Genomic DNA, 24,757 nt, shown 5'->3' on the forward strand with positions numbered 1-24,757 from the left:
AAGATGCTTTTGTTATGCTTGAGAAAACAGTCTCTGCTTAGCTGTGCAGTTCTCGTCTGCTATCAGACAGAAAAAAATACAACGCAGGCATCCAATCTGCTGGAATGTCCAGTGCTGAAACATCAATTTACACTTGTGTTACTTTGATCTGCAATTTTTCTTTTTCTTTTTTTTTTTTTTTTTTAGATTTGCCTTGCCTTACCAGATTTCTTTGAAACCAGCAGGACTAAAGGAATGGTGAAGCCAAAGATTAAAATTTTCTCATCATTTACAAATGCACCCTTATTAATTTTCCAAATAATGAAATCGAAAGGGGACTGTGTCTGTCAAGCACAATAAAGCCAACATAAAAGCAAAAACAAGATATATGAAACTATACATTATGGGATTGCCGACGGATACATGTACATGCAAAGCACCTTTGCATTTATGATGCCTTAAAATGATGAGTGTTTGACAAAGTATTTTATTTACATTTGTGTTAATGCCCTTGAAATCTAGAAAGCTGAACTTGAAATCAAGTATCACCCATAACTAATAAACAGAACTTACAGAACTTGCTGTACTTTGCACTTTCAGGAAAACCATGGCAATCAATGTCCTTAAAATTCTCTAAAATATCTTTCATATGTGTCCCTCATTACAGAGTCCCTCTGAAAAGTGTTTTCTAGTCTCAGTGGGTTCTGGCACTCTAGTTAAGATCTGCTCTTGATAATGTCCCCAGTGCCAGGTCAGTGCCAGCTACACACACCAGCCTGTGCCAAATTCCTTATAAGCTCCACTCAGCAGGCCAGAATACAGCATGGGGTAGATATCACGCTGAGAGAACCTGAGAGCAGCTGCAGTACTCATACTCATACTGTACTTAAAGTTAACATGACATCAAATCTGTCCCAATTTACTTTTTTATTATGTCCTCATTTTATTGCGAATGATTCATCAAAATTGACTATTCTTATTTATAATGGAATATTGCAGTGTTCATTATAAAAGATTTATTAATGCACAACAGTAGTTTTATTTATTTTTATTCATGTGCCCTCATAATTTTTAATCAAAATAACTTCCCCTCCCACTTGCAGTGACATAATTCTCTGATGATGCTACTGGCGTGAGGTCGGGACAACCTGTCACTCAAATGAGATCCACTAATAGCAAAACACAACCACCCAACCATCCAATCAATTCCATTGGACAAAATCAAGCCCCACCCAACTAATTTCTTGATGTCTTGTTTGAGAAGCCGTTTCACTTGGACATATGTCACAGTAGGGAAGACAAGACTATCGCAACTTCAGTTTCATGCAGACTTTAATAAACTTTCATTAAATGTAACTTGCACGGCTTCTGAAAAATCTTTACTCTACATTCTTTTAGGTTACAGTTATATGTAATGCACCTTTTTAAAACCCTGCCAAAAACATTAAAATAACTAAGGACGGATTTGACTTACAATGTAATGTTATCTAACATGCACTACATATTCAAATAAAGTTTTGAACAAAAAGTTTTATAAAATAATAAACCTAATATCACCTGGTTAAAACCAGCTCACCTGGTTTTGCAACAGAGCCTACGAATGCAAGTTTGATCCCAATGAGTGTTTGAGAAGCTTTTCACACCTAGAAATTTCGAGATTTCTGTTGCCTCCACATTCTTGGGAAAATACCATCATTATACTTTCCATATTTGGATCCCTGTCATAGTCTGGTTTCAGGGAGCATATCCAGAGGAATAGAGATATACAGTATAAATATGAAAAATTATAATAAAACATACAAAGAAATAGATCGATGCACATTCAACAGTCTGAACAGTAAGAGATTTATTAGAATATGACTCCAGTTACACTTGATTCACACAATATGTTTTAAACCTGAAAATATTTACAAGGTTCTACAGCGTGCTACTACACACAGTTCCTGTGTTGAAGGCAAGGTCACCGGACATTCAGTCAATCAAAGAAAAGGTCACATTCAAATGCCCTAATTACTGATCAGGTCAATTAAAGGAATAGTTCACCCAAAAGTGACAGTTCAAGTCATTATTTACTCACCATCATGCTGTTATTTTTTCCTGTCTTGGTTACTGATGTTACCCTTGTTATGGAGACATTATGTTGAAGACTGACAAATGGGGTCTCACTTGGGATCCCCAATCACCTCTGAGTTTTAGAAAAATGGCCAATGGAATTGGCGAGTGTAATTTGCATGCTGAGCCACTCCCCCATACATACAGGAATATAAGATGGCGGCATGCATCCACTCATTCAAGTTTATACTGAGGAGCCGAGAGGGGGTCCCGGTCATTCAGTGGAGGTTCAGGGTTGTGGCAGGAGAGACATAACGTCTCCGTTCCCTCAATCAGGGAACAAGGGTTACATCTGCCCAGGGAAAGACAGAGGTTTACCGACAATAAAAACTGCACAGTGGAACAATACACATATTGAATTACCAAGGGGAAATCACAACATATGGGGCATCTAGCATCAAGTGCTGACTAACCAGGCATGCATCTCGAGAACCAGGCCTGGCGTTGGACGCCTCCGTCATATCTGACTGCCGAAAGATGCACGGAGGAAACTCAACCCAGGGCTTACCAAGTGGGAAACTCACCCGGAGAGCAAAGAAGGTGCTTGAAGAGCTGCTCAGAGCTTCTGAAGCTCATGTAAATACGCAGGGTGTGGACGGGACACAGCGACGCAAGCGACGCAAGGGCTGGGCCTGCCTCCTCTGGGGGCAGCACTTGCAAGTTCACCACCTGGTCCCGGAAGGGAGTGGTGGGAACTTTGGGCACGTATCCGGGCCGTTGATCAGGATCACATGAGAAGAGGCTGGCCTGAACTCAAGGCACAACTTGCTGACCGAAAATGCCTGCACCCCCACCCTCTTGATGGAAGTGAGCGCGGTCAGGTGCGCTGTCTTCAGGGACAGGATCTTAAGCTCAACTGACTCCAGCAGCACAAAGGGAGCTCTCTGCAGTCCAGAGAGGACCACAGAGAGATCCCAAAAGGGGATGAGGTGTGGTTTGGGAAGATTTAAGCTTCTGGCACCTCTCAGGAACCTGATGACCAGGTCGTGCTTTCCTAGTTGACAAACTACAACTTGATGTGCCACAATAGCGGCAAAATACCAAAAGCCATTCAGGGATCTCCGGAGGTCTTCCTGGTGGGAAGAGCACCACTCAGCGAACAGACTCCACTTCAAAGCATAAGCTCGGAGCCTGGAAGAGAATACGCCATAGACCACCAGCAAGAATGCTTCCTTGTAGTAGAGGCGACAGGAAGACAAATCATTCAGTAGAATAGCTACTCGGCTCTGAAGCAAAAATCGGAATAAGAGGATGTGTGCCGCCATCTTATATACCCCTATGTACGGGGGAGTGGCTTGGCATGCAAATTCCATTCGCTAATTCCATTGGCCGTTTTTCTAAAACTCAGAGGCTCCCAAGTGAGACCCCATTTGTCAGTCTTCAACATAACGTCGGACGTGACTGACAGATAGGGATGAAGAGATTTTGATGCTGATAATTTGTGATTCAGTGATTTTCAGTTCTCCCTACACAATGCTGTCATATCACTTCAGAATTACAATATCAGCATATGGGTTTGGATTTATATGAGGTGAGTAAATAAATGACAGGAGCATCATTATTTTGTGAATTACTCATATAAGTCTCTGAGTATAACATTGCAAAACTACAGTGGTAATAGGGATATGAATGTGTATATTTCAAAATGTATTCATTGTCAAAAACAATGCTGTTGCAGAACTCCCAAGAACAATTGTAAGATTAAAATTAGTTCTCACTTTTAGAATGTATCATTCTATTAATGTCGTTTTTATGTGCAAATTAAATTTCTCTTAAAGATGAAGTGTGTAATTTCTATGGCACTAGTGGTACCAAACAGGTTTCCCAAACACTCCTACGACCCCTTGTGCACTCTTCAGTGCTGTCCATCTACAAATTGTTTACTTCTGGTTCTGCTTAACATGGAACATTTTTGCTGTGATACAACAGACTATAAAGACAGACCGTTTATTTTTGTAAGGGTAAGAAATGCACCGTTATGCTATCAGCATACAGAGGTCATAGAGCACTGAAGTGATGTATTTTTGTGTGCCAACCCAGAAGTTTGCATCTTACACATGTTGTTCAAGATAATCTTCACAAATAAACACAACTTTTAGGAATTTCGAAGCCTAAATACAATCGGCAGAAGTAAAAAGCTTAACATAGGCCATAAACAAACTACACCACGGTCGCAAGACTTTAACATTACCACCATTAAGCTTCCAACAACTCTTCCAATCTTTAAAAATTGGAAAGTTGGAAAAATTCAGTTAGAAGAGTTTGCAAGAGCGTGATTATGAATGAGGCTGTAAAAGTGGACTAGTGAGTAGATGAGATTACCTGTTTGGCGTGATGATGTTTAATCACCCCGACAACCTCTATCTTACTATTAACCACCCTTTTCAAGACACAAAAAAAGCTCTGAAAAGCACAAGTGGGGTATTAGATATGTATTTTATGTCATAGAATAAAATGTGAAAATATCTTGAGCTTGTATTAACCACAAACCTTATTTCAGGCCTTTAAAACCCATTAAAAAAACCTATTGACTAAAGGACGATGGAACTTGAAGTGCAAAAATTGCAAACTCATTTTCGGGTTTTAGGATTCATTCCTGCAGCACTCTATCCCTATGACATTCTCAGATTTGTGATAAAAGAAAAACCTGCACATATCAGGTGGAACAATATTTTTCTGTTTTTGCTCAGGATTTGTTCCAAACCCTAGTGAGCTGATTACACAGACATTTACAGATGCACTAGATCAGTCACTAAGTTTCTATTTCAGTTAGGATGCTGCCTTAGAAGGTAGCTGCCTATGTAGGCGGTAGACAAGCAAAAGGCAGCTCATTAGTTTTGGAACAGCACCTAAGTGTAATAGCTGAAATATTGTTTCTGACTAGTAGGCGGTTTTCACTCATGGTCCTACAGCTTGACTTCTCAGAAATATCACCCCCACGAGTGTACAAAGTGTCAAAAGTGAACATCATTAAGGGAAGTTCACAGTTTTCGTTGTCAGGTCCAAACATTCGACTTTTAGATAAAAACTGAGCTAGTTGAAAGTGATTTGGCAATTCAAGTATATTACGATTAGTTAAGATATGACATATACTGTATCAAATAGAAAGCAGCTATGTGATATTGTTGATTTTGAAGTGCTGTATTGGCACAATAATACAGAACAAATCCAAAGGAAATAAAGTCACGTGTCACTGTTCAAACAATAACATCATTAATAGAGTCATTTTACTGTTCTCACATACAATCAAAACCCCTCACATTAAGGAATAATTCACCAAAAAAATTTAATTCTGTCACTATTTGAAAGAATTTTAAGCAAAAAAAAAAAAAAAAATTCCATGAAATATGGGTAGTTTGGACACTAGATGAATATTTGAGCTTGTTAGTGCTTATTCCATGAACATTTTGCATTAACAATATAATTCACACGTCATATGGACTACTTTTGTGTTATTTGAGAATACAGTCATTGAATGGAAAAGAGCACAGAATTTCTCACAAAAAATTAATAAAAATAAATTCCCAGAGAGGCACACATTTGAGTACAACATAAAGGTGGGTATATATAATGATCGAATAAAAAATTTTGGGTGAACTATTCAGTTCAAATGTGTTCTCATTGAATTACCACATGAATTATATTTGAGCAATCTGAATATACAGTATATATATTCCTTATAAAAAGGCATTGCACAAGCCCAAACATTCCAGTCATTTCCAAAGATAAATCTAACTCATTCTTTAAAACATTCTGTCGGTGTATTCATTGAAAAATAACTCTTGTTAAAATTCTCATAATCATAGTAAAGTAAAAAATAGAATGCGCTTAAACATAAAGCTTTCCATTTAGTTTCTATTGCAATACCAGAAAAAAAGAAAAAAAACATACATAAAACGTGTCGGTACATTATATTTTGGCTATAAAACAAGGGTGCATCTCTGAGCCTTTAAGCAAGGCCATCTACTGCATAACAAATAATTTATTCAAGTTATAAATATTGACTACTGTAAATAAAAAAGACAAACGTCAAATTGCAATCCTTAATTCTTTGTTGTGATATATTTCGATTGACATTCCAAGAAAGTCTAAGGCCGGAGGCTGAAATCAGACATAATATTACAGACCTCCACAAATGAAGTCCCATGTTTGTCCTAGCGTCTGTGCAACGCCAGTAAAGAATACAGTGATACAAACACCATCTGACAGAAAAACAGATAGAAACCTCAAGACTTCATGGTGCAAATGGGCACTACGATGACCAGTATCACAGTGCAGGCGGCCGCAGCGATCAGCGCGCCAATTTTACACGCCTTTGCTCTGCGAAACTCCGCCTCCTTGCGCTTGAGCAGCGAATCGTAGCCCGGCGTGTAGATGTCCTCCATCCAGTACTCCAGATTGTTGGGGTTGAGTGAATCCTGGACCTGCAGGGGAACAGAAAAGGTGAGAGGTTCTGCAAAGGAAAGCGTCTGTGTGGAGCAGACCGTGATTGTACCAGGTCTCGGCTGTTAAATGAAGACTGTGGAAGATAAATGGAGCTCTTGTCCACTCGTCACACTAACTGCAGACAGATTCCTAAAGCAACACATTCTGCCGAGATGGAATTTTTCATCAAATTGCCATTTTAATTGAATATATGGTGAGCGAGTGAGGGGGAAATGAGAAAGAGGAAAGGGTGATGTGTGACGGTTCAGGATGAGATGTTCAGATATGACGGCAAGGAAAATAGGAACAGTCAGACAAAAATAGCCAAAGAAGCTGAAGGGGACAAAACAACATTTGAAGTTTTTCTGAAGAAAACATGAGTGTTGCTTGTCTGTGCATAACACATGTCCCATCATGACGCTAGGGTGATTTGGGTGGCTGTCATTTCGTTACTATGTTGTTGCTAAGTTGTTCTGATTCGATTTTAGCGTGTCATATAGTTGCTATGGTGTTCTGGTAAGTTGCTATAGGGTGTTGCTAGCAAGGTTGTAGCCTATGCCATCCAGAGTTAAACTGAGGTATTACAGTTTTTCTCAGTCGCTTTGGTGCATTTCTCACATCACTATTTACATTTGCACAACAGTTAGTTCAACCTCCACAACATTTAGTCATTTGTGCACATCATAGTAGCAGTTTCTCATTCCTTCCAACAAATTGCAAATGCTTTTGGACATGCATCAGTTGCTTTCATACAACTCTCTGCTGTTTTATAACATTATCATTTGCTTATGTCATGTCAGTCAAAATTAACTATACTTGTGAATGCTGAATAGTCATTCCATATAAAACTAATAGTCCTCATTTCATTGCTTAAGTCATTACATACAAAAATGTTGAACTAGTTGTCAAAATCTGTCAAGCAAATTTTACACATTTTTTTAAATCTTTTTTTATTTTATTTAAATGTCTCCTAAATTGAACAATTTGCAGTTGAGCTACAGATGATATTCACTGTGATGTTGATGAAATTATGTGGCCAGACAGAGAGGAATGTCTGGATGTGCATGAATGATTACAGTACTATGTATGTTGTATGTTCAGTTCCAATATGTACTGCAATATTGTTTACAGTTGTGCACAGCTCTACCCAAAGGGAGATTATGTTTGTTGTAAATAAGGGTGTATTTTTTCTTTTGCACAATGCTGTGAACAAATTAGAATTGCAAAAAGCATATGCAGTAAAATGTGAAACATACATATTCAGTGTCTTGTACTCAAGTTACCTCACTAAATACAGTAATGTGTAACTTTACTGTATTTTTCAAATGACTGTGCAAATAGTATATAGTGCTGTCTTGAGCATTTTCAGGTAGTGTCACCAAGATCTGACTTTTTTGCATTGGAAAACATTTACAGAGTAAACTGTCATAATGAAAACATGACAAAGCCATTTGACTATCTTGTTCATACACAATGGTGTCAGGACTTTTCATCTTGATGACACTGACACTTTCATTGACATGAATACTTGCTTTTGAGGAATGAGCTATCCATTTTGAGCAAGTGACACGCTTTTGCAGGTTATCAACTAGGTTTTGCAGTTTGTACTAATTGTTTTGAGAACTGCATTAACTGTTGTGCAAATGTAAATAGTGATGTGAGAAATGCACCAAAGCGACTGAGAAAAACTGTAAACTGGATGCAGAATTGCAATTCAAATTTGACTAACAAAAAGTCATATAACTAATTTTTCTATTTAAAAACAATGTTTGTAAAAAAAATGTATTAGGTTCCAAAGTTTATATAGACAGCTAGATAGAATAATCGACAGACATAGGATAGACAGATAGAATAATTGACAGACATAGGATAGATAGACGGCTTGATAGATAGACAGCTAGATAGACAGACAGACAGACAGACAGACAGACAGACAGATAGATAGATAGATAGATAGATAGATAGATAGATAGATAGATAGATAGATAGATAGATAGATAGATAGATAGATAGATAGATAGATAGATAGATAGATAGATAGAGTAAAGGTACAGTAATATACAGTAATTCCAGGGATCAAAAGATACATTTCCATCAATGTTTTCATCTATTTTTCAGCAATAGCTTTTCAGCAGCAGTTAGAAGCTCTATAATATAATTAAGCTGTAAAAAAAAAAAATATAAATAAATAAATATGAAAAAATATATAAATGTATAAATATAATAAAAATAATAGAAACATAATATAAATTCATAAATAAATAAAATAAATAAAAACCTGTAATAATGTTATTTACATTTTTTTATTTTAATAATAAATAAAGAAATATAATATCAACTATTACATGTATTTATTGATTTCTTCAAGTAGGCTATTTATAACAAAAGAATACCTGTAATGTGCAGTGGGACATGGCCATGCAGGTAAAAAAAGAAAGAAAAAAGAAAAAAACTCTCCCTCCTCGGCCAGGCTGCTAGTTGGTTTTGGACACATTTCACCAGGTCAGACTGGGAGACCAACCAGCAAATACCAGCTTAAACAGATTTCGAAAGATTAGTCTAATCAATCTGGCATTACAAGACATCCATCTAATGTCAAGAGTACATGATCTTCCACAGCTGTGCCGATGATGCCATCTTCAATGCCCCTAATAATTGTCCTCCAGGAACCTTTTACACCCAAAGTGTGTTCAGTGTTGCCATTTTTCACACATGGATTGCTTCTGAATATCAGATGTCATTAATTTCAGCAATGTCAAGCAGCAGGACACTGTCACTGATGACACTTTCCTCCACTACACTGAGCACATACAACTTCACGCACACTAGGTGTCAGCCATCTCTGTCTCCAATAAGCTCAGAGTAATCTTATATCAATACCAGCAAAGTGTGTTCAATGTTGCCATTTTTCACACGTGGATTGCTTCTGAATATCAGATGGCATTAATTTCAGCAATGACAAGCAGCAGGACGCTGTCACTGATGACACTTTCCTCCACTACACTGAGCAAGTATACAAATTCACGCAGGTATTAGCCGTTTCTATCTCCAATAAGCTCAGAGTAATCTTATATCAATGGCAGCTGTAAACGAGAAAGAGAATCCGATTTTCTCTTCTTACAATTTCATAGTGAAGGGAAATACCAATCATGTGTTTTAAAGGTGACGAAATTTGTTTTTTTGTTTCTTGTAGTTGACTGCTAATGTGCAATTGCTACCTGATCATTTACTAAAAAGCATTTCAGTTCCATTTTTCATATTAAAACATTACAGGCAGAAAAAGCCTTATTAAAATATAATGACATTATAGAGATAATAAATTCAAGGCTCAACATTAAACCTACCATTAAATATTAATGATAAATGTTAATCAGGTTAACATTGTCTATTTTCCCGAAACACAATCAGTGATCTAGAGAATAATTACACCATAAGCTGGCTTGTAAAGTTCCAGGGAATAAACACTAATGTTAGTTTGGAAATAATGCAGTACACAACTCTCCTGTGAGAAACACATGATTAATTGTCTTATAAATCTCCCTCTCAGTAATTGCTATGACAACAGAATTTCTACTTCTAAAGTCACCTAATGGACCGTTCACTGGACGCTTTCTTGCGTTCAGTCTGCACTGGTTTTCAATAGATGGTCCATTTTAACACACACTCAAACTTTTCTGCGGCTTCCCATACAGCTCATAAATAAATTAAGAAGAAACAAAGAAGAAGGGTGTGACAGTTGGTTCGACTGCCTGGTCCGAACCTGAGTTCGACTGATCCTCCCTCCCCTACATATATTTGCATATATTTACATAAAATGCTCCTCTCTAGAGTTCATATGCGTTCATATCAGCAGCAAATCATACCAGAGTTCACATGAAGCGTTCCACAGACCATTCTCGAGTGCGCACTCAAGTTCAGAAAACCGTGCTCACCTCATCCAAACAAACTGAACTCTGACATCAATTTAACCTGGGTACGCACCAAAAGTGCTCGTGTGAAAGTGCCCTAATAGGTAAAATAAATTATTTTTGATGCAGGTCAGATTCAGATCCAATTTGAAATCAGATGACAAAAATCTATTTGATAAATGTTTTTGTGCTTGCAACAATATACGGCAAACATTGCACAAACAAAAACCATATTGTAGTAAACAAAACAAAAAAAAACAGCCATTTAAATAACATCAGGTGACAAGATCAACAGAAAAAAAGTAGGGCAGATAAAAAGAAATGGCTGATTATTGAAAATGCAAATTATTGCAAATCATTTTAATCACCTCATGATATATTTTTTGTACAATTGCATGCTTGCTGCACAAATCCAAAAAACTCTTTGCTTTGTCAAGGTTCGAAAGTGCTGTGCTGGGTCACTAAGAATCACTGGTACGTAGCATTGCTTGAGCTGTGTTCTGTCTTTTTGACATTCTCTGTCTGTTTTCTTCTCCTCTCATGCTGTGGTTGGGTAAGCAGGCCTTCAGAAAACCTACAACTCTTGCAAATGGGCAAAAAGAGAGAGACACCACCCCTGGTTCTAGCCAGTTGTCTATGCACTGGGGTGAACATGTAACACATATTTGATGAAAAGATCTAGGGCACATTTCACATCCTGCTGCAGCCATTGCACAAGTCTCTGAAGAAGTCAGCAATTTACTTTTCTTTTCCATCTTTCTTATTTTGTTCAAGAACAGCTAGTTTTAAAGCCATCATTTGCTTTTATCCATTCAAAATCAATACCCATCTTGAGAGAGTCAATAAAATAGAGCATAGATTATGGTATTGTATGAAAGAAGCTTGCTTTTCTCCTATACTAAAGCCTTTTTATTGTGAGCCCTCCTCTATCAATAGAATGCGATTATGTCTGGAGATGAAGACAGATAAACATCGTCTGAAACAGACAACCATAAGCCTTAATCTAAAATGTGCACAACAGAAGGTTTTAAAATCAACATGAATAAAAATGAACCCCATATTCCTGGTCTTTGCAAAAAAAAAAAAAAAAACTAATTTTTTTCAACTTTCAAGCACTTGTTCTTGTTCATTCCAGTAACTTTTTACTTTTATGGGAACTATGATTCGTTTTTTGAGTCTTTTGTTCATGTCAACCAACTGATTCAAAAAACAATTCAGTGATTCTTTTTTACGTCTCATCATGGCATATTACATGCCTCTCATTCTCTCTAAAACATTCCAAGTTGTATGTACGCAAATTATTTGCTTTTAATAAGAATCCTTATTGCAATGTCTTATGCCACAATTTTAATTTGTTGTAGCAATGAATCTTCATAAAGTTAATAAAAAATGCTTAGTTTTCAGTCACAAGACCTGGAGGGCAAAACACCCATAAACCTGCAGCACAGGCCAAAAGAAGAAAAACAAAAATATGTCAACAAATTGCAAGTTTTGGGCACGTGTGATCCAACCCACATACCGCACCTGCTGCAGTATTTTAATCACTAAAACAGTAGGACATTCTACAATGCTTAATGTGAAAAACACTTAAAGCGCCTTCATTTATGAAGCTCAATCAAATACTTCCCTACTATATACTATGCGAAAAACAGTACGCCAAAAGTAGTGTACATAGTACTCTAATACTTAGGGCCCTATTTTAACGATCTGAAACGCAAGTATCAAACGCGAAACGCAAGTAACTTTGTGGGTGGATCTCGGGCGCTGTTGCTATTATACTGGCGGGATAAATGACACTTGCGCCCGACGCAAATCTAAAATGGGTTGGTCTGAAGTAGCTTCATTATTCATAGGTGTGGTTTGGGCGTAACGTGAAATCAGAGCGTCATCTCACATTCCCTTTAAGAGCAGGCGTGCTTGTTCCATGGCGAATTGCTATTATAATGGCGGATTTGCCAGGCGCACACCAGGAGTGGTTCACAGCTGAGGAGACCGACGTTTTCATCAGGGCCGTAAAAGACAGAGAAGTGACATTGTATGGGGATGGGAGAAACCCACCCAAATTAGCTTCGGTTAAACAGGCATATAATAATTTTGGTAAATGTGTAAGACTAGGTTTTTCCTGGTCTGTGGCGGAATTGTTTTCTGGAACTGCAAAATAGCATCAGGGAACGTTTGCGCCGGAACACGCCTTCTCTTTTCGCTGAACCGCCCCCGGGAGCGCAAGTTCATTCCCTAATTTACCGACGTGCATCTGGTGGAGGGAAAAGTCCGCTGTGCGTCGGGTGCAAAATAGGAATGATACATGTGTCATTGTACAAAGTCAATTGCGCTGGGTGCAAGATAGGGCCCTAGTATTCAAAAAGTAACCAGATGACCTACTACTTCCGGTGAGATTCTGAAGTGCACATTTTACTATCCTGAAAGGCCACAGAAGGGGATTTATGAATAGAAGTGAGGCAACACAACTGACGCTGATAGGTCACGTGACAGTGACAACATGGTGGGACACGAGAATGAACCTCATTGGTTCTTGCTGAAGCTCAATCGTGCTGTTTAACACGAGAATGAACCTCACTGGTTCTTGCTGAAGCTCAAACGTGCTGCGTAACACACAAGAATTAACCTCATTGGTTATTGCGGAAGCTCAAACGTGCTGCGTAACACGAGAAGAAACCTCATTGGTTCTTGCAGAAGCTCAATCGTGCTGTGTAACACGAGAATGAACCTCATTGGTTCTTGCGGAAGCCAAAACGTGCTGCGTAACACACGAGAATTAACCTCATTGGTTCTTGCTGAAGCTCAAACGTGCTGCGTAACACACGAGAATGAACCTCATTAGTTCTTGCTAAAGCTCAAACGTGCTGCGTAACACAAGAAGAAACCTCATTGGTTCTTGCTGAAGCTCAAAGGTGCTGTGTAACACGAGAATGAACCCCATTGGTTCTTGCTAAAGCTCAGACGTGCTGCGTAACACACGAGAATGAACCTCATTAGTTCTTGCTAAAGCTCAAACGTGCTGCGTAACACAAGAATGAACCTCATTAGTTCTTGCTGAAGCTCAAACGTGCTGCATAACACGAGAATGAACCCCATTGGTTCTTGCTAAAGCTCAGACGTGCTGTGTAACAAGAGAATGAAACTCATTGGTTCTCGCACTTCAAGTGATCAAGCTTGAGCTTCTGTTTACCACAACTGATGTGTGAATTGATTAATATTTATATGTGAATAAAAGCCTAGATCCAATCTCTTCAGAAAATTTTGGACTAAACCGCTCAATTCATATGGATTAGTTTTACGATCTCTTTATGAACTTTTTGTCAAGGTGCGTATGGAGGGACAGAAAGCTCTCAGATTTCATCAAAAACATCTTTATTTGTGTTCCAAAGAATAACTAAAGTCTTACGGGTTTGGAATGACATGAGTAAATTTTATTGTCATTTCTTGTCATTTTGTTGCAGCCATGAATACGCTCATACATTTTTTTATTTGAATATGCATAATTTAATCTCCATTATTCACCATTGTTTGTTTGTTTGTTTTAATCAAATAAATAAAATACTTCTTTTTTTTCAAAAATTAAAATTAAACGCTTATCGGATTCGAGAAGTTGTTGACTCGAGAATCAATAATAAAAATCATAAACAAATTGTTCAGTCTGGTTTGTTAAGAGATTGTCCAAACTGTAAAAACTGGATCAACTGATTCATTACTGAACACCCAGTTTCACGCAAAAATACGTTTGAATCCAGAATTCGGTTGTGAACAGCATTTCATGTTGGCATTGAAATGAACCCAAGGAAATGCAGTAATTGCACTGTGTCCCTGACTGTCAACAGTGAGTGATTTAAATAAGGATCATTAATATTTCACAGCGCACAAGGTCACCTACTGCACTGATGACCTTAAGACACACACCGGCGGCATTTGGCAGAGAAGCATTGATTGAGGAAAAATCGAAGCCTCCATTCCCATGCGCCCCAGCCTTTAAAGCTAATCCCACAGATCGCCACACACAGCATATATCACAGCCTCAAAAAACAGTGAAAAATCAACAATATTGGCACAGTTGCAATCACAATGCAAAGCCCCTGAGGTCGGCTCTCACCTGCAGGTCCAAGGCGCTGAGCTTGTTCTTGTCTCCTGAGTTGCGTTTGTACTCTTCAATGGTCCAGGAGGGCTGAGAACGTTTGGCATCGGCGAGGCCGGTCAGGCGTAGGTCCGTATAGAGAGGACTGCCCTTCACGTGAGACTTGACCGCGGGAGGGAAGTGGTGTGGGCTGAACACCTGCTCCACCAGGTAGGAGTCCTTGGGCGGCTTTGAGGAACGGTGGGCCTGGTGGGCGTCATACTGTCGATCTGTCTGTAGGGGAGAAATGGGAGGAAAGGAATTTTGTTGTCGTGTTTTCCAGTACAAATATCTAAACATTCTAAACATATCAAGATATATTTAGTTAAGAAGCAATATGACTTAAGATATTAAATGTAAAATATATCACAATTAAGTGAGTTTTATAAGGTAAGATCAAATAATCGTGCTTTTATTATGTGTGCAATTTTGAGATGCACACTTATCGTTCAAAATATTGTTCAGAAGTAATTTTTTAGTGTTTTTGAAATAAGTCGCCTATGCTCACCAAAGATGCATTTATTTGATCAAAAATACAGTAAAACAGTAATACTGTGAAATATTATTAGAATTTATAATAACTGCTTTCTATTGTAATATATTTTAAAATGTAATTTGTTCTTGTGATGCAAAGCTGAATTTTCAACATCATTGCTCCAGTCTTCAGTGTCACATGACCCTTCAGAAATCATTCTAATATGCTGATTTGCTGCTCAAGAAATGATTATTATCAATGTTGAAAACAGTTGTGCTGCTTAATATTTTTGTGGAAACGGTTATACATTTTTCTCAGAATTCTTTGATAAATAGAAAGTTCAAAAGAACAACATTAATTAGAAAGTTTTTGCAACAATTTAAAAGTATTATTGTCACTTTTGATCAATTTAATGCATCCTTTCTCTCTCTAAAAAAAAAAAAAAAAAATTACTGACCCTACAAATTTTGAGCAGTAACATACACTGCAACTGTTTGTGCTGCAAAAAGAAATGAAACCTCAAATCATAAAACTTGCTGAGAAGAGGTGTGATATTGCTTTTCTGAGCAGTTGGGACCATTTTCACCTGGAAAATCATTACTTTGAAGAAGGAAGTTGAGTTTAGAGACCACAATCATTGAGATTTTGGGGCCACCTACCAACTGCATAGCAACATCTAACAACTTATTAGGACACCTTAGCAACCGCTCAGCAAAGCAGTCACCAAAACCCCCTTAACATCATGGTGGTGACTTTTGCAAAGGCAAACACAGTAAGATCTGATAGAAAAGTCCTTTCCTTCAGCAATTCAGAGTTATTGAAACCCTGCATGAGCTATAACTCTCAGGAGAAAAAGCATGCTGGCACTGCATGAGTCTAACTACCTATATATATATACGGTGCAAGCAGGAATCATTGTGCTTACAGGAATGACTGCGGTCTTGTTTGCAGAGCTGGAAATGTGTGATTGTCTCAGTCTTTAGACTAGTCAGGAGCTTATTCTTGCCCAGAGGGAAACCAAATTGCTGCAGCTTACAACATGAAAAATTTGATTATCACGAACTGGGTCATTTTGCAAAACGGGGACCAGTAGTGTGTAAAATAAAAAATAACTTTAATAATAACCAGCTGATGCAGCTTTCAATAATATATACAAGTACATTTTTCAAAAGAGAGTCAATAAAAATCTAGTGACTTTTTGTTTTCTTTTTAAGCTATTTTTTCATAAGAATGTTGTTTAATGGCCTCTCCACATTCCTTGTTGTATTAGCAAATAAACAAACACCTGGTTCCCTAATATTTTCCCATTATAAAGTAATGAACAATCCCATAAAGTAAAGTAAAAAAAAAAGAAAAGACATATAATATTATAATGTGTTTGATGATATTATGTGTTGAATAAATTAAATGCGTCTTTCAAAATAAAAGTCTTCACTCAGAAAAACATTTCGAATTTCGTTTTGTTGTTGGTATTTCAATGACTAACTCCACGACCCACTTTTGGGTTGCAACCCACCAGTTGATCTATATATTTCAATATAATTTCAGCATTTCTATTCTGCCCTGTCATTTTTGTCTCCCTGTCTATAGAATAACACCCACCCACTTAAATGTTCTTCTCTTTTAGGCAAGGTATTGTTCTGTCTGGCCTGAGCTAAGGTGAAAATTAAAAAAAGCCACAGGAGTGAGCGCTGAAGAGTGTTGATCCACTTCCTGCTTCCAGCAGGGAAAGGCTGATCAAACAACCACAGGTGCAAATGAGGGAAGGCCAACTGAGAGGAGGAAAAATATTGCCTTTCTGATATTCATAGATATAGGTTATTCCTCGCCAAGAAAACAGCAGCAGTGTAATAATACGTACTGTAGGTCAAACTCAATGTCATACAGAGGGACTGTGACTCACTGAATATCATATTTATTTCTCCTTACTGTAATATAACCATTGAACTTACAAGTTATAAAACAATGTATTATGGCATTGCAATAAATTAAAAATCTTTACTGCTGTTGTAAATTCATTAAGTGTAATCTCACTGAGACACAATCATTAGTGTTGTTGCTAAGCAATAATCTTTATTACAATTGCTTACTTGGGGTTAGTGATTTAAACATTTCCCTAAATAACTATGAAACTTTGGCACATTCTGTAACCGTTAAAAACATGTAGGATCCCTCATATCATGTGGCATGTTTGGGAAAGGTGCACTGCTACTTTCTTATACTTTTTCGCCAGTCAACAACCACCTAACCATATAACTTAAAATAAACGCTACTTAAAATAAAGCTGAAATAAACTAAATTAAAGCTAAAGTATTAAAAACGAATAAAACATAATAAAATTACTAAAGCAAACTAAAATGAAAATGAAAACTAAAAATATAAATTTGAATAAAAATATAAATGAATAGAAGGAAATTTTTAATATTAATAAGTAATATAATACTATAAAAATAATACCTAAATAACACTGCGCTAAACCAATGAGAAAGTCTTATTGGCAACCAATTATCAACATAGTAATTAACATAATTAACAACCTAGAATTGTGCTTTTGAGATTTGCACAGGAAATACCTCTCACATTTGTAAAATATATAATCCTTAATTTTGTCATCTAAATCCATCAGCCTATTCAGGGCACTTCTCTTTAGTATAGGCTATTCTTTGTCCGGCACAATTTTAAGCTGAATGAACACACACAGACTTTATTAAAACCTCATTAAAGATAGAATTTAAAATTAAGCGACTAAAAGCATTGGTTGTTTATATTCTGCAAGCCAAATAATTTAAGTGTGCTTCTAGCTTGATCACTACTGACATGAGCTTATCGCTTGGCTAGCTGGCACTTTTGGTTGGGCTAGAAGAAAAAAGGTTTGCCTTGCCCTTTATCAAGGGCACTTTGTGAGAAGGAACGGATGTTGTGCTAAGTGCCTGTCTGAAAATGACAGTTCTCTCACATCTTCTCACCCACTGTACAGAACTGCTGGGTTCGTTGGCTGCGTTCTCTCATAAAGAAGTCGTGCTAGAAGGCTGGCGTAACAACTTCATGTCAATTAAAGAGAGGATGATGTAGACAGCAAGAAAATAAAAGAGGGTGACAGGATGCACACTATAAGACTCTCATTAACCCAGAAAAACATTTACCAAAACATTCACAGCTGAATGGATGTTTGGCAGACAAGCTGTTTCTTGGAACCCCATTGACAGCCATGATTTGAATACATGAAAGCATTGCTTTAAAATGAAAGATTAAAAAGACAAAACTGTACACTGAAAAAGTAAGAACATCCAGTTGTTACCTTCAATGTGAAGTGTGTAGTTTCTGCTGCACTAGTGTCATGAAACAGAATTGCAATTCCCATCTGCTATTAGACAGACAAGACACATAGCTCCGCCCCAAACACACACCATTGGTCATTGAGTCAGTGTTGCTGTCAGGCTGTTCAGGAAGCTCTAACTAAGAGATACATGCTTGATTGTGGCACAGAACACAAGATGTTTCCACTTTTCAGGAAAAAAAATATATAAACATCTTGTTCATTGGTCAACTCTTTACATTAAAGTCATACAAGGAGAAAATAATTGAATAAATTACACACTTCACCTTTAAATAAAGGAGAACTCAAAAGGCAGAATGGCCACAGAATGGTGAAATGCACAAGGTTGTTATGTGTTCTCATTAATGTGAATGAGGTTTAATTAACCACCAGTTCCCTGTGCGACCATTCACTAAAATTAACTACAGCTTGGATCGTTCCAAAGAGGCAGGGACTTTTGGCACTCGCAAGTTCCCCAAAAAGATCAGAAGGGACGATACAGGAACTGGCAGGCTTCTAATCAGGGCAATAAGCCAAGAAGACATGAGCGAGAGGCAGAGGAGGAAAACTAAGAAAACATGAAAATATTCCCAAGGCTAAAGAAGGGTAAGTGTTGCATACATTAGGAAGAGAAGAGAAGAGAAGAGAAGAGAAGAGAAGAGAAGAGAAGAGAAGAGAAGAGAAGAGAAGAGAAGAGAAGAGAAGAGAAGAGAAGAGAAGAGAAGCACAATAGAAGAGAATCAGAACAGAAAATAATAGAATACAATATGTATAGAAAAGATATAAACATAAAAACAACACAGAATAGAATAGAATAGAATAGAATAGAATAGAATAGAATAGAATAGAATAGAATAGAATAGAATCGAATCGAATCGAATGAACAAACAGACAATTGTACTGTAGAACAGAACAGAATAGAGAACAGGACAGAATAGAATGTGAAAAAAGAAGAAAACTTAATGGAACAGAAAATAATGGAATACATAAAATAAAAAGAACAGACAGACAAACAAAACAGAATGGAATAGAACAGAATAGAATGGAATAGAATAGAATAGAATAAACACAACAAAACATAGAATAAAGAAAAGAATAAAGTAATTTTCAAATAATAGAACAGAACCAAATAAACAGCACAAAACAATTTAAAAAATAGAACTAAAATAGAACTATGACATAAGAAATAGAACAAGACAGAACAAATAATTTACCATAAGAAACAGAACAAATAAAGGAAACAAAAATGAAAGAGAACCATACCATAACATGACAAATTGTACAAAACATAAGACATAACATAACATAACATAACATAACATAACATAACATAACAACATAACATAACATAACATAACATAACATAACATAACATAACCCAGCTCACAACTGATAAACCTGTAAAAACAGTTTTCCACCTGCATGTGATCAGGAATGGAAGCCCATTCTCTGTTACCCACAAAGAACAGAGCAGACTGCATCCAACTTGGCTACTAAAGACTTCGGCCCAGAAACGGATTTTTTGTTTGCTTGTTTACCTCAAGTATTTTTACATTCTTAAAGCTGTATACAAAGTGAGGTTTTGATAAAACTTTTTCATCTTCCTTGTAGTATTCATGGAATCCTTGAACTTGTTTACCTTAAGACGTTTAAATGCTGCAGAGTACTGAAGCTTCAGCTCAGATGTGTCAACATATTATCTCGAGAGCCAGTAAATACTTTACAGGACTAATTTGCCATGAAATCCTTGTTCCTCTGAGGGGATTGAATTAAAATGATTTGTCTGATTCTCTACTGTGTCCTGCTCTCAGTCTGTGCCCCTGCAAAAAAAAAAAAATACAGCTAGATGTAGGATAGAATGGGGAAATTGTGTGATAATTGCACCGCAAGAGACCACGGCTATACTGTTAGAGATATGATATCAAAGCTAGCTTGCTTCCAGAACAAAATGTCAGCATGTATTTTGGGAAGTGATGGAGTGTAATTGAGCATAACTACCTAGGGGTGTAAACCAAGGCAAAACCATGCAAGGGTGTAGGAACGGTCTGACAACCTTATCTGTCTGGCTCATTAATATGAATTAGTTGACGTAACATTCTTCCAGTAGTCATGACTGATTTGTATAAAACCAGGTAAGTGGGTACTTTACAGAATCCGATTGACTCAATCCCGATGATGGTTAAAATTTTTGTCTTTGCACAATAACCAAGCTCTTAAAATATAATGACTAATTCTAAATATATAACAGTTGCTACATCTCAGTAATCAACAAATATAATGGTAGATTTGCTCAAATATGTCACACAGCACATTATATGACAGACTAAACCTTAAACAATTTAGTTTTTGCAATAGTGGGCACCAAACCCTGATTTTACCATTAGAACAAAGTATGGATTGATCTGCATCTCATAGCCTTACAAATTTGCATGATGCATGGTGCATTTGAACTCAAGTCATTTTAAGGCACTATACACAATACTTTTCAAAGCACCTTCTTCAGAAAATCTACATGTTTTCAAAAAGCATGTGCAATGCAGTAACAGTTCTGAGCTCATTTCAATTCAAGTCAACATGAGCAAGCAAGTCATCTCAGTTGATTCAGTGAATTGGTTGTATGACCAATTCTGATTTAGACTGATGACTCTCAAGATCTCATTAATCTGTTTTGCATATCAATTTGACTAAGTGATTAAAAAGAGATTCACCAATCAAGTGATTCAGCGGGTCAACACAATAGCAATGCAACACAGAATCTGGGTTACAACACTCACAACAGCAAATTCAACACACAGTAAAGACAAAAATGTTAAGTATTCAGGTTTATTACCTCTCTTGGTTTCCTATGTCTGTCCTTGCCTTCACAATGCCGGTCTCTTTCTTTCCCTTCTTCCCCTGTGTGACTGGAGTAAGAAACAGTCCTCCAGTCTCGAGGTGAGTTGGTGATGCTGGCCACTTTGGACTCAGTGACGCTGTTCTCCTCAGTTTGCGACCTGGACGACCTGCGTGTGAATACGCTTTTCTTTAAAGCTTTTACTCTCATGCTTTCGCTCCCATCCTCCTCCGGGCAGCACCATTCTGGACTTTTTTCCACCTTCATGTTGTGTCCAGTGGTGTGACACTGAAAAACGTGAGGTGAGAGGTTCGCATCAGTCTTAATCTGCTCCACCATACCATTATCACTTGATTTCCCATTAGACTCCGGTTCTTGAATCTTCTCATCCAGCTTAGTAAGCTTTGAGAGGACCTGAGATATCTCCCCTCGCACCCCTGAAAGAGACTCAAGCTTCTTCTCAATCTCACCAATCCTGAGTACCAGTTTGCAGACGCTCTCTTTGAGCTCATCATCAGAGTTCTCCAGTGACTGGAAGAGGCGGTCTAGTTTGATGCCGGTTTTGCTCAGCTTGACAGTGTTGCGTTCAGGTGAGCTGTCCCCGTCTGATTTCGTCACCTGAGACAATGAGCCGTTGCTGTTGTAGCACGAGGACTGCACAACTCCAAGAGAGTCACACACACTCATGTCATCCAGGAAGCGAAAGATATCGCTGATATCGTCGCTGACAATCTCAGAGTCTTCATCTGAATGTTTAAATGGCGGCCTCTCTCCATATTTGTTGTGACCAGGGTAATCTTTCACTTTCCTAGTTTGGGATTGTTCCGTCTGGGTCCCAACACTCATGCCATTGTCCACATTACCTGAATGAAACGGTGGACAGTTGATGCTCTTGTCCTTGTACCTTTTCCCATACTCTCTTTTCTCAACACTCGGTCCGCAAGCCACAGAAGCCATGTCTTTTGTTTTGGTTCCATTTGACTTCTTGGAGAAACCTGAGGGAGAGGCAGTGGGCTTGTCTTTTGTACACTGAAAGTGTTGGTCATTTTCCATGTTATGACGATGATTGTCCTTTGCCACTTTGCCGTTCAAGAAGGACCTCTCAAAGTCAGGAACTTCTTCGGTATTGAGGCTCAAGCTCTTGACAGGCCAGGCTGGCTGTTTGCCATGCTTGCTAGAAGTCCTCCTGCTGCTCACGCATTCAGAAACCGTTGTAGGTCCAAAGTAGGTGGATGCTTGCAAGTCGTCCAGGCTCTCATGCTTCACCCGCCCTTTGTTCTGGATGGGTGAGCTGACGGGTTCAAAGTAAGGGTTGCTGTACGGCAGCTCAAAACTGTGATTGAAGAAAGTGGGAGGCTTGTTCAGCTCCCTCCTATGGTGGTAATCACCACCAGCTTTGGAATTTGCTCTGCACTCCTTGGTGATCACGTGGGGCGAAAAGGCAACAAGGTTGTGGAAATCCTCTTTGAAGATATTCCGCTTTTGCACGCATGAGTGCACGGTAAAAGGCTCTCCGCTGGACACGAAAGTATCCTTGATCCCTGGGTTGATATGAAGAGATTCCTGGTCCGTTGTAGACTCGCTGTCGATGTCCATGGGGAAGTAAGTGCTCTGCATCTCACACGGAGGAGGACTGACGCTGGCGTACTGTGGCAGATGCTGTAGTTTATCCAGAGATGCTGCCCTACATTTCAGATCCTTGGTGACTCCCAAGAGGAAGTTGGGGTCTGAGGTTGGTATAAACTGCTGGCAGTTGTTGCAGTCAGACTTCGGGCAGGGTGACTTACGTGAAATGTGATGACCCCTGGTGTCCAAAAGGTTGTATGCCCTGTCATTGTCGTTGAATTTATACACATCCGGGTCAGATCGACAGGACTCAAATGATTGGTTCTTGTGAAACCTGGGTCTGGAACCCATTGGCAGCTTGTCCTTGGCCATTCCTCCATTCATCTGGATGAGATTAAACATGGTGACAATGTCCGCAGCTACCATGAGCTTCTTGGACTGTTGGTCCTCCACCGAGCACCTCATTTTGTCTTTGAATAACGTTGCGGGGAATGCTGGATCCAAACATGCTGTGTAGAATAGCAGACTCCTCAGCTTAGCCAAATGGACCAAGTCAAACCTGGCACACAAGGACTTACAAAGGTCTTGGTAAGAAACGGTACTGTACTTGGTATCCAATTCCTCCAAAATCCTCACAAGAAAGAGGGAATACTCTGGCATGGCATCCATTGCTGTTTTTATTCTTGATTTTGTGAAGACAGGACAGCCTGCAGGGGACAGATGAATGATTAGTGACTGAAGAAATGTGAGCCATCTGCCAAACTACCATAAGAATCAAATCAGGATGCAGGACCATAATCATCACATACAGAATTCTGATTGATCTATAAAGGGGTTTCAATGACCAATTTTCAAACTTTTACAGTGGGTTAAAAAAGTCTGAGACCACATTCAAAATATAGGACTCAAAAGTTTTAGGATTTTGAAGAAAAAAAAGAAGAAAAAAGGTTGACAAAATTAATATGAAATAAGATTCAACACAATTTCTAGTTCACTAATCAAATATGTACATTTGTGAAAAAATTATGCAACTCCATTATGCAAAAGATCAGATTTCCATGTTTCAATTAAAACACAAGATGCACCTTCCAACTCAAATCATGCTGGATAACCATGTACAGTCCATGCCATCTCAAGTTCATCCTGTCATTTAAACAATTCTGGAAAAAAGCATAATAATATGGTAGCTCGAATTTGATGAGAAACATTTGAATTTATATTGAGATTCACAGACTACAGACTTTGGTAAAATTAGCAAATTTGAGCACAGTTTTACTTATTGTTGAGATCTGTCCTGAAACTCAGAAGACACATGAGTCGTGAGATGACAGACTACTTTTCACAGGAGAACATTTTTTAAATTTTAAAGCAAATGTCTCCATTTGCTCTCTCCATTTGACCTCATTGCTGTCGAGAATAAACAACTGAGCTATGAAATAAATCACATTTTACTTACCTATGGATTTGTGCCCCACTGTACATTTGGTCCCTCCAGTCTTGAATTTAAAAGAAAAGAAAGGAAGGTAATTTATTTTCAATGACAATCTTATAAAGAAGCTGAACTACTGAATTAAATGCATTATCCAGTGCATAAAGAAACTGTTGTTTTACACATGCAATATGCAGTTTCAGTTGCATAATAGGACTGTAAATCAATTTGCAGTGCAAGTATGCATGCATAAAAAACCCTCCTCCAAGCCTGGTTAAAAAAAAATCGATGGTAAAAAAAAAAAGCAGCATAAATGAACACATGGACATTCACAATCACAAGACTATACTGCAAGAGAGGGATTTAAAATCATCCCATTAAAATTTGAAAGTACAATATTTTAGATCCATAATAAATTACCAAGAAGAATAAAACAACACACACCTATTCAACGGTCCCATCTGCTGTCCTCTGGATCGACAGTGGGGGGAAAAAGCTGGACAGGGATGTTTTAACTCAGAAGTGCATTATTAATCCACAGGCATTTCTTTGCAGTTGCACGGCACATCTTCAGCATCATATATC

The 24,757-nt window shown here is 38.0% G+C and overlaps 1 protein-coding gene across 2 annotated transcripts; it reads right to left on the reverse strand.

The window, feature by feature from the left end:
* Positions 1-1,832: 1,832 nt before the first annotated feature.
* minar1 (membrane integral NOTCH2 associated receptor 1) lies at positions 1,833-24,757 on the reverse strand. 2 transcript variants are annotated; one of them, XM_084405837.1, is made up of 5 exons: positions 24,617-24,754; positions 24,200-24,239; positions 21,175-23,450; positions 14,533-14,787; positions 1,833-6,515 (listed from the first exon to the last, which is right to left on the reverse strand). In XM_084405837.1, the coding sequence occupies exons 3-5, from the start codon at positions 23,410-23,412 to the stop codon at positions 6,318-6,320; spliced, it is 2,691 nt and encodes an 896-aa protein (XP_084261963.1). In that variant the 5' UTR covers positions 23,413-23,450; positions 24,200-24,239; positions 24,617-24,754; the 3' UTR covers positions 1,833-6,317. The 2 variants fall into 2 exon arrangements, with proteins under 2 accessions (XP_084261963.1, XP_084261962.1); XM_084405836.1 differs by having other exon boundaries at positions 24,200-24,757.

This window comes from Rutilus rutilus (assembly GCF_951802725.1).
Source record: "Rutilus rutilus genome assembly, chromosome: 3".
NCBI lineage: Eukaryota > Metazoa > Chordata > Actinopteri > Cypriniformes > Leuciscidae > Rutilus > Rutilus rutilus.